This window comes from Vidua chalybeata, chromosome 6, assembly GCF_026979565.1.
Source record: "Vidua chalybeata isolate OUT-0048 chromosome 6, bVidCha1 merged haplotype, whole genome shotgun sequence".
Taxonomy (NCBI): domain Eukaryota; kingdom Metazoa; phylum Chordata; class Aves; order Passeriformes; family Viduidae; genus Vidua; species Vidua chalybeata.
In genome coordinates this window covers 35,466,455-35,478,899 of record NC_071535.1, presented here as the reverse complement: position 1 = coordinate 35,478,899, position 12,445 = coordinate 35,466,455, and the positions used below count along the sequence as shown (strand labels likewise).

Sequence of the window (12,445 nt, the reverse complement as noted above, 5' to 3'; positions counted from 1 at the left end):
AACAAAGAGACAGTGAGGGTGGGATCACCTTAACACAGTGACTTGACTGTTTCTGGGAACTGCGTGCTGGGTCAGAAGAGAAAGTTGGGGAGAGAAGGCCAAGTCCCATGAGAGTGGGCTCCAGTGACACCCTGGCAGTCAGGCAGAGAGCCAAAGGAAGGATGCTGATCCAGGTCCCTCCACCTGCAGCCAGGCACATCTTTCCTGTGACCCATTAGAGAGCTCAAAGCCCTGGCAAATGAGAAGAAAGGTCACCCCCAAACCACTGTTAGAGTGATGCAGAATTGTCACCATATTTATCAGGTCAGTAATACCCCAGGTGGGAAAGAGAAAACCCACACTACGAATTTAATTTCTTATTTGCACTGCTCTTGACACTGCTTCCACATTTGAGAAGTCTGTGGTTTGCTGTGCTGCTTTTCATAAAGCTCTGGCAAGTGTCTAATTAAAGGATGGCAGAAGACAGCTAAGCTCTGCCCAGGCCTGGCTGTGTGAGGGCAGTTTTGCAGAGAGGGAGGCAGGGTGTATGAAAGGAGTTCAGCATCATGGCAGAGTATCTCTGTATCCAAAGGCAGGTCATCACAGGAGGACAGGCATTTTTGAGTAGAGTACTACCTATGCAAAATGTATGACATGCAGAATCTCAGAAGTTTAGTTACAAGATAGGGCTTGCAGGTGGCCCACAGTGGATGGTCCATCACACTAAGCACAGAAAGATTTTTTTTTTTTTTTTCCCATGTGTTGGATGTGGGAGTATATGTACAGAGCTGGCTGAAGAAACTGGCAAGACAAACTTTCTTCAGACTGTGGAAAGCTCTAGTTAGCTTGATTCGTCCAGACCATGCCCCAAATCTGTGTCCCAGCACAGAGGATCTAACATGGTATTAGGCTTCAGCTGAGGGAAAGGTTTGAGGCCTTCCCTGCTACTGTCTGTATAAACAAACATGCAGCTGCACTGACAGACATAAAGAAAATGTCCCAGAGGTGACAGCACAGCCAGGCAGTCTTGAACACAGTATGGAGGCAAATGCTACAAACTTGCTTTTGCCAAGGTGCTGCCACTGCCTGAGCTCAGGATGTACCATTTCAGCTCACAGCCCCAGTTGCAGTGCGGGGTTCAGATTCAAAGAGGGATGAGTCCAAACCACATATGCATCCCCCTCACCCCACTTTAGCAATTTCAGAGATCAGTAGCCTTGCACATGGTGTCCCTTAAGGAGTGTTTCTTTTAGTGAAGAGACTGATTCTTCAGCCGGCTTTTAAAAGAAAATATTAGTTTGACAATTCCTTCATGAGCTGTACAGGCCAGCCTCTCTAAGAGGGGGTCAGGGAAAGCAAGAGTTAAGGAAAGACAGCTGAGAATCACAGATGCTGAAGCAAGGGGATGTGGGGAAGATCCAGGGCAATGGTGATGTGGTGTGCTGGCAGCATGATGGGTGGAGGAGCACAGATGCTCTGATGAGCAGAGCTGCAGGATAGCTTGAAGGCAAACACACAAAGCAAATAAGCCTGTCAAGCAAGACAAGGGACTGCACATTGCAACTCTCTGAATCCCAAGATATTAACGATGGACTCTGTGTGTACTAAGCACAGGGTTTAGTTGAGGAAGGTAACAATTTCCCTGGCCTGTACCGGTCCCTTCCTGCAAAACCAGCAAATGTTACACACCCTGCAGAGGCAAATGGCATACAGAAAACAGAGATGCTTGGAAGGCTGTAAGTCCAGCAGCTCTGAGCTCCCACGTGGGGGTCACAGGCAGGTCTGGGAAGCAGCACAACCCTGGAGCAGGGTCAAAGGCAGTCGCACCTCCTGGCTCTGCAGGTGGCCTGGCTGGTGAGGAGAGCTTGGGTTACTAACACTGCTTGTCTCTAGGACCTTCAAAACCTGAGAGGTGCAGGTCCTGTCCTCCTGTGAAGCAGCGCACCGAGCTAGCAAGCTAGATGGGCGGCTTTCCGGCTTATTAGGGAGGAGCAGAGCCATGCCTCGGCTGCTGGTGCCAGAGGGTGCGGGATGAGAGTCACTGAGCAGCACGGACACCCGCTGCAGCAAACCAGGTGCCTTTTGCAGCCCCTGGCATGGGACAGAGTTTCCAAGCTCGGCGTCCACCCTTTGTTTGCGGTGTTAGTTGCGGCTGGCCATTGTCCATGCAGCTGGATACGATGAGATTCCTCGAGAAGGGCTAAGGCCCGCGGGCGGAGCAGCCGGGCCGCGCTCCCGCAGCGCCGGGCCAGCGCGGTGCCTCCCCGCGGCGGGCGCAGCTGCGGCCCGGCCCGGCCAGCCGGCTGCAGGCCCTGCCCGCGGGCGGCCCCGGCCCGAAGCCCGAGCAGTTCCATGCCTGTGCGAAGTCAGAAACACTCGGCGGCAGCGCCGTCCAGCCCCGGCCCCGCTGCCCCTCCAGTCCGGGGGCCGCACCGTGGGCTGGTGCCCGTGTCCGCACACCGCACATGCAGCACGGTTCCGCAGAGCCCGCCTGCCCTCTGGAGCGCCCCTCCACCCACCGCCGCTGCTCCCGGCCCCCTGCACCCTCCCCGGGCCTTGCCCTCTGCCGGCAGTGGGACGTGGCCTCGTGGAGAAGCAGCTCTGGCTGCCTCCGGTCACACCACAGGGGCCGGAGACCTTTCAGAATTTTTTCCTTGTAGAGGAAAACCCCATAGTATCTCCTTTGGCCCCAGATGATCCCCGAAGAGCAAATTCCAGAATCCCAGATGGTTTTCGGAGATGTGATGTGTTATATAAAGCATAATTTGATTTTTTTTTTTAATCTGGTGATTTAATCCACATGGCATGAGGCTCACGTAGAACCATGGCAAGAACCAGACGTCTATAGTTCTGGGCTGTGAAGCTGTGCAGCATGCAGGAATAACCTGCACATGGATGGACATGAGAAATATTGTTGAGGATCCAAAAGGAAACAACCACTCTGGAAATCCCACTCCACACTACTTACTTCCTAGTTCACCCATAGAAGGTGCTGCTCAGGGCTAGCTGTCACCTACTATTTGTGTAAGGATGCCATGGTTTAAGTCCCCAAAGATGAGAGAAAGAAGCTCCATTTAGTATCTCTGCTGACAGATAGCAATATCCAAGGTACAATGCCATTGCCCACAAGAGAGCTGTTCTCTGCCAGATGAGATGTTTCAGCATATCTTCTGGGTCCCCAGACAGGAAGGCACTGGTACATCCCTAAATTCTGCCCACTAACATCCACCCTCTGTGTGGGGTGAATCCGCAATTTCCTATTGCAAATACAGAGGGCAACTACACTGACACTTATGGCAATAGCCATAAATTCACATTAAAAGCCTTCAAGTAATAGCATTGCTGTGTAAAGACAGCCTTTGAAAAGCTTGTTTCCAAAGCTTAGCGGCAGGATTAGGAGGTTGCTGGCTCTTAGCTGCGAGCTTTGCAGATGCTAGGGGCTGGCAAAGCAAAATCTGTATCACATGAAAAAGTTGATCAGGTCTGACTCTCCCCTGCCATGAGATTACTTTTCTCACTACAAAGCATTTCTCCTCAGCAGTAAGTTCAAAGTACGTGTGGGCATGAAGATAGTGTATTGTTCACCAGCTCACTGTTCTGCTGAGCAGCAACGTTGCTTATTCCCTGTCTCAGGTTATAAACAGTGCTGAGAAGCTCAAAATTGCTCACAGCTTAAACGACGTAATCATGATAACCTAGTCTATCTTACCCTACTGTGAGCTCTACTTTAATAATCCTTCTTAATCATTAAACCACAATAAAAGCACCCCAAGGAGTTTAAAGCAAGAGCCAAGCCAAGGTGTATCAGAGCACTGCTCCAAACTTGAACTGAGCAGTCACCTAGAGACAGAAGCCACACAAAGGTATAGCAAAGTTGTTATGCAAAGGGTCAGAAATATGTAGCACAAAATTTGTATCCATTGAGACTTGTGAAGCTGTGAGCTGCTCTTGCTAGTCAAAACTCTGCAGTCGTGCCCTATTTACATCCTTTTCCCAGGAGACCATCTCTAACACACACTTCACCCAAGTCTTGTTGTTGACATAGATGCTCTGACTAAACCCTTATTCCTGATGATTATCGGGTATAACAGTGATTGCTGGTTATTTTTCAGAATGCTTTACCCCTCTACTGAAGAGTACAGAGAGAGAAAATTCCTTGGACATACCTAGTCCTTGCCCATGATGCTGCATATTGTGTTATGACAAACTAATTTTTTTCAAGACCGTTTCATACAGAGGGTGAGGTTTAATTAAAAAAAATATATGGAAAAACAGGAAAAAACAGACACACTGCTTCTGTCACTCTGCTGGGGACACTGAGAACAGGGTAAGACCAAGGCCTGCCCATGGATGCACCCAGGGCTTGCACTGGTTCCAGGAGGATTATTCTTGTGTGCATGAGTGCATGACAGACAGAACAGATTTGGTCCTTGTTGCTTTGACTTTTCCAGGATGCTCCATTTATTTGTGCATTTTAGGAAACAGACTGGTACAGTCAGATGTTCTGTACCTGGGTTCCCCTTCTCCCACCCAAACCAGAAATAATTTTAGGCTAAAAGCGTCACCCATGCCAGAAGATGAGAGAGCCAAATCTTTTTGAAGACAAAGGACTTACCAAAACCACCAGGGTTTCACCTGAGTAGGACTAAACAAAGAACTGCACCACAGTCTGTGACAATTTGGCTGAAGAGACAATGAGTCTTTTGAGTTTTCAGACTAAAATAATTGTCTGGGTGGGGGAACACTCTTGCCTCAGCTTCCTTGAAAGCGGGAAGAAGAGGATTGGTATTGCTGAGATCATTCCAGAATTTGGGTTATGGTGCAGAAAACTGATTCACGTTCTGCAGTCTGAAATGGGGTATATTTTGTCTTCGTTGTCTCACTACCACCTCTTGTAGGATTTGACTGCAGCATGGAAGCATCCTGATACAACTTTACAGTGCATCATGTTGTTGTTACTGTAGTAACTTATTACTAGGACATCTTGTGTTATCTTTATTGCTGTAGTACCTGGTACAAATGTACCACTGTTTGTCCACACACACTGTTATTACTGCCTTATTCCCCAAACTAATTTACTGCAGCATCCTGTTGTGTCTTATTGCTGCATTACCAAAATGCTACTTTACTGCAGTGGCCAGTGTTACCTTATTGCTACATTTATTCTGGTATTATTATGTCAGCTTACTGCTACTTTTTATGGCTGCCCTGCTACCATTTTATTACAGTACTCTATGGGATCTTAGTGCTGAGTTATACTGAGAGTACATTAATCCATTTGTTTCAGCCTAACGCTGTCTGCACTGGCTCGTCAAACCTTTCCTAGTGCTTGTCCTGCTGCTGTTTTGCCACAATAGCCATGAGTGCTCCGGATACTCTATTATCCAAATAACAGTGCACAGCCATATTTCACAGCCATAGCCCTGTAAGTATGGGTAGTTGTGTAGCTAGCTTGCACAGCTTGGACATTGTAGAAGCTTTCCAGACTGTCTTTTCTTGAATTGATGCCATTTAGAACATAAACAGAGGTGGAAAGCTGATTTCCTAACTCATCTTCGGCATGATGAGGTAGTTGGAAGACACTGGACACTTAGAAAGCAGGAGATTACTGCTTGCAGTGCTCAATGGGATACTGTTGGGTGTACAAAAGTAGCTTGTTGATTTCAAAATCACTTGAAATAAGCAAGGTCATTAAAAAGCAATAATTCAAGGATGTGGTTCATGTGGAAGTAGTTACATGTTAGTATCACCATATGTGAAGTAAAAGACATGTGAAAAACAGTTAATATGTATTCCCAGGAGGAGGCCTTGTCTACTCTCATGTTTATTTTGGAGAAATTTAGTCAGGAAATGAGGAGCAGAGCTTTCTTCCCTCCAGAGGATATGCAGCTCTGTCTGCTCAGCTAGCCATTGCTGAGCAGATTAGTTTGCACGAGTGTGCATTTAAATGGCAAGCTGTTCAGCATCCAGGCCCCCTGATGCACGCCCATACGCATACTCTCCATGTCTGTAAGAATTCCCTCCATGTGCTCAACTGTTCAAACATGGAATATTCCCCACAGGCAAAATACTGTGGCAGCCAACATGACTGTCCTGCAGGAATAAAGCTGAAAGACAAAGCAGAGTGTGTTGCTCACAGGGCAGCAGCACATCCCCAGGTTAAAGTCTGGCATTTCTGCTGCCTGCACAGACCATGTCCCAAATTCCACCTGTCCCATCACCCGCCAGCATTCTCCAGTCCTACCCACATGTGTCCTCATGCTGCAGGACCTGAGGAGTACCTCCATGGAGCTACCCCATCATTCTCCAGGAGATGGCCTCCCCAGTGTCAGGAACTCACTGCAAAGCAAGACCCACATGTACCACGTTACTATCCCTGCTCCAGTTTCATGTTTTATGCATACATCTTGCTCAGGAATGCTCTGCAGACCAGTTGGAGGGTTCACAAGACAGACCTCCCATGGGAAATGCCCTGTGGCAGGGCAGCACTGGCAGCAGAGTAGCTTGGAGTGTGAGCAGCAGTTGGTTTACAGAGCTCCAGTGATGCATGGCACTGGAGGGTTTGACAGAGATAAAAATACCACCTACAAGCTCTGAGAAGAGATGACCTCTGCATTTTGCTAGGGATGACCAAGGGGGCACATATGCATATGCATGAATGCACATGTGAACCTATTACACAAAGACCTGCTATTTCCCAAAGGGACCCTTTGGCTGGGTGGGCAGCAGAGGACAAATAGGTCCTGCAAGGACAGCTAAGTGACAATTTGGAGGGGACCAGATTTCCTTTTCAGAGGCAGGGGACCACAAGAATGTCAGGGACATTCATGGTTCTGCAATCCTGGAACTTGCTTGTGTGTCATGTATATGTAGGATGAATTTGGTCTGAAGGCCTCAGACAGCAGGCTGTTTAGGGTATAGGCATGTGTAAAGAACAAAGATCATACTCAGTAGTCTATTGTACATTCATGCAGGTGAATGGACCTTAGGTATAATTGATATTAGGACTTTTCTGCAGGAAGGAAAAGAGATATCAGAATGAGAACTGTCATGGGCAAAGAGGAAGGTTTTTTTTCTGACAGAAACTATGCTGGCATGTTTTTGTCCATACATAGGCCTTAGATATTAGAATAATACTTGCCTTAGAAGTGAATGTTGTTGATAGCCAGCTCTTTACTTAGCTAGATGGTTTTGCCTAGGTAGGGATGCAGACTTGTAGCCATATTGCAGTTTTTACCACCTGTACAAAAAGCCGATTTGCCTTGGCATGAGTGAAGAAGACCAAGAAATGACTAGTTTTATGTATGCTTCAGATCTGAACTGCTTACAAAATATAGGAGATTTTGTGAGTCAGCTGAATCTTGAAATTCTTTTTATATATAGATAGTATACTGTATGTGAATGCAGGCCATTTTCCTATCTGCAGCTAGTATAAGTGGATTTCATAATAAAGTCACTTCAGTCCTGTCCTCATCCTAACCTCCATACCTCTAACAGCTTGAAACAAGCTACTGGGCCGTCTTTTGCTGTTGCATTCATGGGCTGCAGGTCAGATGAGTTTTAGTGGAAGCTCATTTCCTCCAATGGTACAATTTCACTCTCAGAATGATGCTTCTCAGCAGGGTCAGTTATCTGAGCATGATATCACAGCTGGGTCTGCTGCTATTTAGGGAGGGTCACTTGGCACCCAGTGCCCTGCCCATTCACGCCATTATTCCCTCCTCACTGTAGGCTGAATTTTGACACCTGCCCACATCAGAGTTGCCTTTCCTTGGGCACAAGTGAGTGGATTTTGGCCCTCTCTGGTTGGAGTGCTGGAGTCCTGTTTGGTTTGCTTGGAGAAAAGTCTGAACATCCATCATTGATTAGGTATGCAAAATCTTAAATAAATAGAAAATAAAATATAAACCAACTCATTTTAAAATACTCTGTGTGTGTGTGTGTGTGTGTGCTTGTGTGTGCCTTGCACATCTCAAACATGACTTTTTGAGCATCAGGCAGAGTCTGATCACATTTGCACTACGTGCACATGCAGAACGATTCCACCGATGTCAGAGAATTTGCACCAGGATCAGAGTCTGACTCAAGGGAAAAGATCCTCAGGTGATGAAAACCACTCCTGCTTTCCTGACTTCAGCTGAGGATCTTGCCATCATCTCTGGACATGCTATATGCTATTGGAAGGACAATGAGTGATGAACTTAAAATAGTGCCTTTCTTTTTTTTTCATTGTTTTAAAGGAGGAGAAACATAGGAAAGAAAAACCAAGTTAAAGTCAGTTAATCTGCAGGTGAAATGCATTTGGGATTTTGTGAGAAGGAGAAGCAGCTTCCAGCTGAAATATCCAGATACTTTATTGGATCCAGACGGCCACATGAAAGGGAGCAAGTGAGATGGCGGCACTATCTTATTACAGTCACGTTTGTGCCAGGGAGAAAAGAGATGTGGAAAAACACTGATCTCTCTTAGCTCTTCTTTCTCCAAGCTGTGGTTGGGTCTGTTTCCTTAAATTACAAGACAGTAAGCCCTTGCCCTGTTGACCTCCAGTGTATGGTGAAGTGTTCTCCAAACCTCAGCTGGAAACAAAGTACCTGCACAGAGCTCAGGGTCCTTAAGGAGCTGTGCAGACAGGGAAGTGTTGGTGTATACTGTGAAGAGAGGTGCTCCACTGGCGTGTGGCTCTCTGCTTCCAATTGCTCAGGCTGTCTCCCCTGCAGGGACCTGCTCTCCCTGAAATGCCCCGTCCCCGGCAGTGGTCCCAGCTGTCTCTTCCACGGGGCAGTAGGCTGGAGCTGTCAGGAGGACTGCATCAGGCCCGTGAGGCGCTTGCTTGCCAGAGACTTTCCCTGGAGGGAGGGACAAACAGACAGAAGAGATTTAGAGGTGTAGGTGATGTCTTGGAATGGTTTCTCTGGGAGTGAGGAGCAAGAGCCTTCCCCCAAAGTAGGGCACGAGGCTCTCCTGACAAGGGAGATAGGTGGGGTGAGCCTGCCTCTAGAATTTTATGTGCCTGCAGTTTTGCCCCAGGAAAGTGGTTTGGCAAGGAGGGGTTGTGCCTAATCATGTCCAGTGGCTATCACTCAAGGCTGTGCCCTGGGACCCTGTCTCTCTATTTCCTTTTTCCAGTTTCATGGGAACTGGTAAAAGCAAAGCCCTGTCCTACACTCACTGCTACTTGTTCTGCCCAGTGCTGTTCTGGTGCAGAGCTCTACCCAGCTTGGAGAGGGATGTACAACCAAGGCTGCTGTGAAAACTGGGATATCCCTCCCAGTATCAGCCGCACAGCATCCACCACGAGGAAGTCTAGGAAAAAAGTAATTTCAGAAACAGTTTAGCCTGTTCCTGCCCTGCTGTCACTCACTGTGGCACACTCCTTGGTCACTTGCCTCCTGGGTTGGTGCCTGTTCTCTCCTGCTTGGCCTCCCTGCCCTCCCTGTGCTCTCCTCCAAGCCACCAATGCAAGAGTGTGGCAGCCCTGATCAGGCCCTGCTGTCATCCATGTGAGCTTTCCCACTGGCAGGACCAAGGACTAGGAAGAAGGAAGGTCACCTGCACATATGAACTCCTTCCCTAACTTAGACCATGGTCTCAGGAGCAAAGGACCTACAGGACCTATTTCAGGATCTGTAGCCAGTGTTCTCCATTTGCAGACAGGGTGTATCCACATAGGGAATACTGATGGCTTTGCAATTACTGATATAACAGTGAAAAACTATTTCAGGTATTGCACTAGTAGCTGTATTTCTTTGGTGAACGTTCCTCTTGAAAAACAATGTTTTTCTTAAAGGAAAAAAAAGTCTTGCTTGAAATAAACATTCAGGGAATACCAGAGGGCTGTAGAACACCTAGCAGCTCTTAAATAACCTCCCCTTCATTACTATATTTAGCCAAGATTTCCTTTGCAATAGGAAGTCTTACTGATTGCTGTTTCAAATAAAGAGACACAAAAAGAGCAAGAGAAATGAATTATTCAGTGAAAATAAGTAAGCACAAAATGTAGAAAAAAATTGAAATGTAAAAATTAGCAGGCTATTGTAAATAAATATTTTTTAAAAAGTTATCACTCTAGGAAAAGAGAAACACTTCCCACTTCCCTTTGATTTCTAATCTCTTTCCATGTAGGGCTGTTCCAGAAGGATGTAGCTATTCCCTACAGAAGCAGCATTTCATTTACTGAGATCTGTGACTTTCACCAAATAATTTGTTCAGCTGCATGAGCACACACGGCCTAATCTGCCCGTGTTCTGTATAGCAGCAGTTGGCTGCAGGAAACACTGTCATCATGCAGATTCTCCTGCCTGGCAGGAGAGGCCCACAGCCATTGCTCTGTGCCTCACACAGGGCTCAGCATGGGAATGGCCAGCTCCATCCCAGAGCTCTGCAGACACACCATTCAAGATTCACAGGTTTGGGTTTTGGTTTGTTGTTGCTGTTGGTTGTTTTCTGTAATATAAATAAAAGTTTTGATTATTACTGTTTTTAAATGCACTGTTGTAAAGCTTGGCCCAGTGCTACCCCAGGGGGTGGCCAAATCTTCTGCAGGGCAACATGGCTTGGGGGGTTAAGATCAGGGCTGTCATTTTGCTGCTGTTGAAGAATACCAGAGAGAGAGTGCTAAGGAATTATCAGTCCCTGAATCCTAGTTATAGGAAGAAGAAGGTAAAGATATGGATGTTAATTCCTGGAAAAATAACATGGCTGAGTTTAGAAGAAAAACAAACAAACAAAAAAGTTAATTTCCACTAATATTTGGGTACTTTCTTAGAAAAAAAATTAACAAATAATCCTTGGTTTATATAATGCCTATTCAGTCAGACTCTAACTAATCTGCGACAGGCAGCTCCTCTTGTTATCTTCTCACAGGCAGGTGGCTTGGGGCTACGCCAGCTCCCTGCAGTCAGGTTCCAGCAGGGCTGAGGAGCAAACACTGTTCCACATCCCACCCCCATTTCAACATTCCTGTGTTCAAAGCAGGAAGGAGAAACGCCGGAGTGGGCCAGGCTGAAGAGAGGGGACGGCTGCCCTGGATAGGGTGGTGGGCTGGAAACGGAGCCAATGGCCGTGATTTGTGCAGAGCAAAACTTCGCTCATGGGTTTCCCACTGGAAACTGCTCCTCGTTGCGGGGAAAAACAGTGGCCTCCATCTGCAGCTCCCTGTCTCATGGGAAAGGCGTTACCCTGGGAACTGCAGCAAGCTTCCCGCCTGCAGGCTGAGATGAGTCCCCAGTGCAAAGCCCGTCTGTCTGGGAGGATAACTGCGCCAGGGAATGGCCTCATGGGCAGGGACTTGCAAACAGATGGGTGCAAGAAGCTCTGTTTTAAGACAGCAAGAAACAGGCAGCAATGTTGTCTGCTTGGCTGTTATGTTCACCTCTGTGCTAGGACAGATGGCAAAAGGATCCCTGAAATTGTATAGAGGGATTAATGCTGTGACATTTTCGACTACAAGCAGAAGTGCTGTAATGTTCAGCCCCCAACTAGAGGCATACTGATGTAGGGGATTTTGTTTCAACCCAATCCAGGGCCAAGTGTCAGCCTCACAGCATGAGTCTGAGTGATACGGATATCAGGAGGCTGGGCTTGGGTGGGATGCAGGTGTTCAGTTTAGGATTATCTCATCTTAGACCTCCTCATTAAAATAAAAGAGGATCAGGAAAAAACTGCATTTCATTAGGAAAACTGGATTTCTCTTTCCTATTACTAAAATGAACAAGAAGGATGTAAAACAGTGTATAACAGGTGGAAAAGCTGGATGGGCTCTGCAATCCACCTACTGATATAAATCAACATGACTCAGTTGTTTTCACAGAAGTGCTGCTGATTTACACCACTTGAGGGGCTGGCCCAGGCTATCTCTGTTTCACATTTAGCCAGTCCATCCAAACCTACCTGCCCCTGCTTACCAAAAGGGTGTCTGTGGCCAAAGAATCCAGGATGGTGACAGCATGCTTTAGTGTCATTGCTTAGGGTGTGGAAAAAAAGGTGTCTGGGTAACCAAGAGGGTGGCCTGTGTCCACCTTGAGACAGCAGAGGTGAGATGCACCCCTGTAGTCTTTGTGATCCCACAACCCTTCCCCGAGACTGCATAGTGTGAGTGCCTGAGTCAGTCAGGTGAAAGGCTGCTCTGAGAAGCTGGAGGTGGCTGAATTAGTTCTTAATTGGGTATAACACATGCCAAAATAGTTCAGGTCCAGGACAGCATCTTGGGTCTCATCTACCACATGGAATGGATGGAATTCCCTTGGGGATATATCTGACAGAGCAAGGCTGTTTCTGATTATGATGTGAAAGTTTGGCACAAACACCTAGTTTCTTTAAAAAAGTTCAACCAAAATAAATCATGTTTTCCTTCCACGCATCTTTGTTTAGCATGAAACCAGTAGTTGTCTCTACCTCTCCTGTCTCCACTGGAAGAGAATGTCAACAACAACTGCTGTATTTCCATGAGAAATTTCATCTAAGCTTG

At 47.0% G+C, this 12,445-nt stretch overlaps 1 protein-coding gene across 4 annotated transcripts in view; it reads right to left on the bottom strand.

Moving 5' to 3' along the window:
• Nucleotides 1–8,315: 8,315 nt before the first annotated feature.
• RGS6 (regulator of G protein signaling 6) overlaps nucleotides 8,316–12,445 on the bottom strand; it is a 258,597-nt gene continuing 254,467 nt past the window's right edge. For all 4 annotated transcript variants that reach the window (XM_053945324.1, XM_053945326.1, XM_053945325.1 and 1 more), the window contains one exon: nucleotides 8,316–8,825. In XM_053945324.1, the coding sequence (XP_053801299.1) occupies nucleotides 8,775–8,825 (51 nt within the window). In that variant the 3' untranslated portion in view covers nucleotides 8,316–8,774. The remainder of the gene's footprint in view (nucleotides 8,826–12,445) is intronic.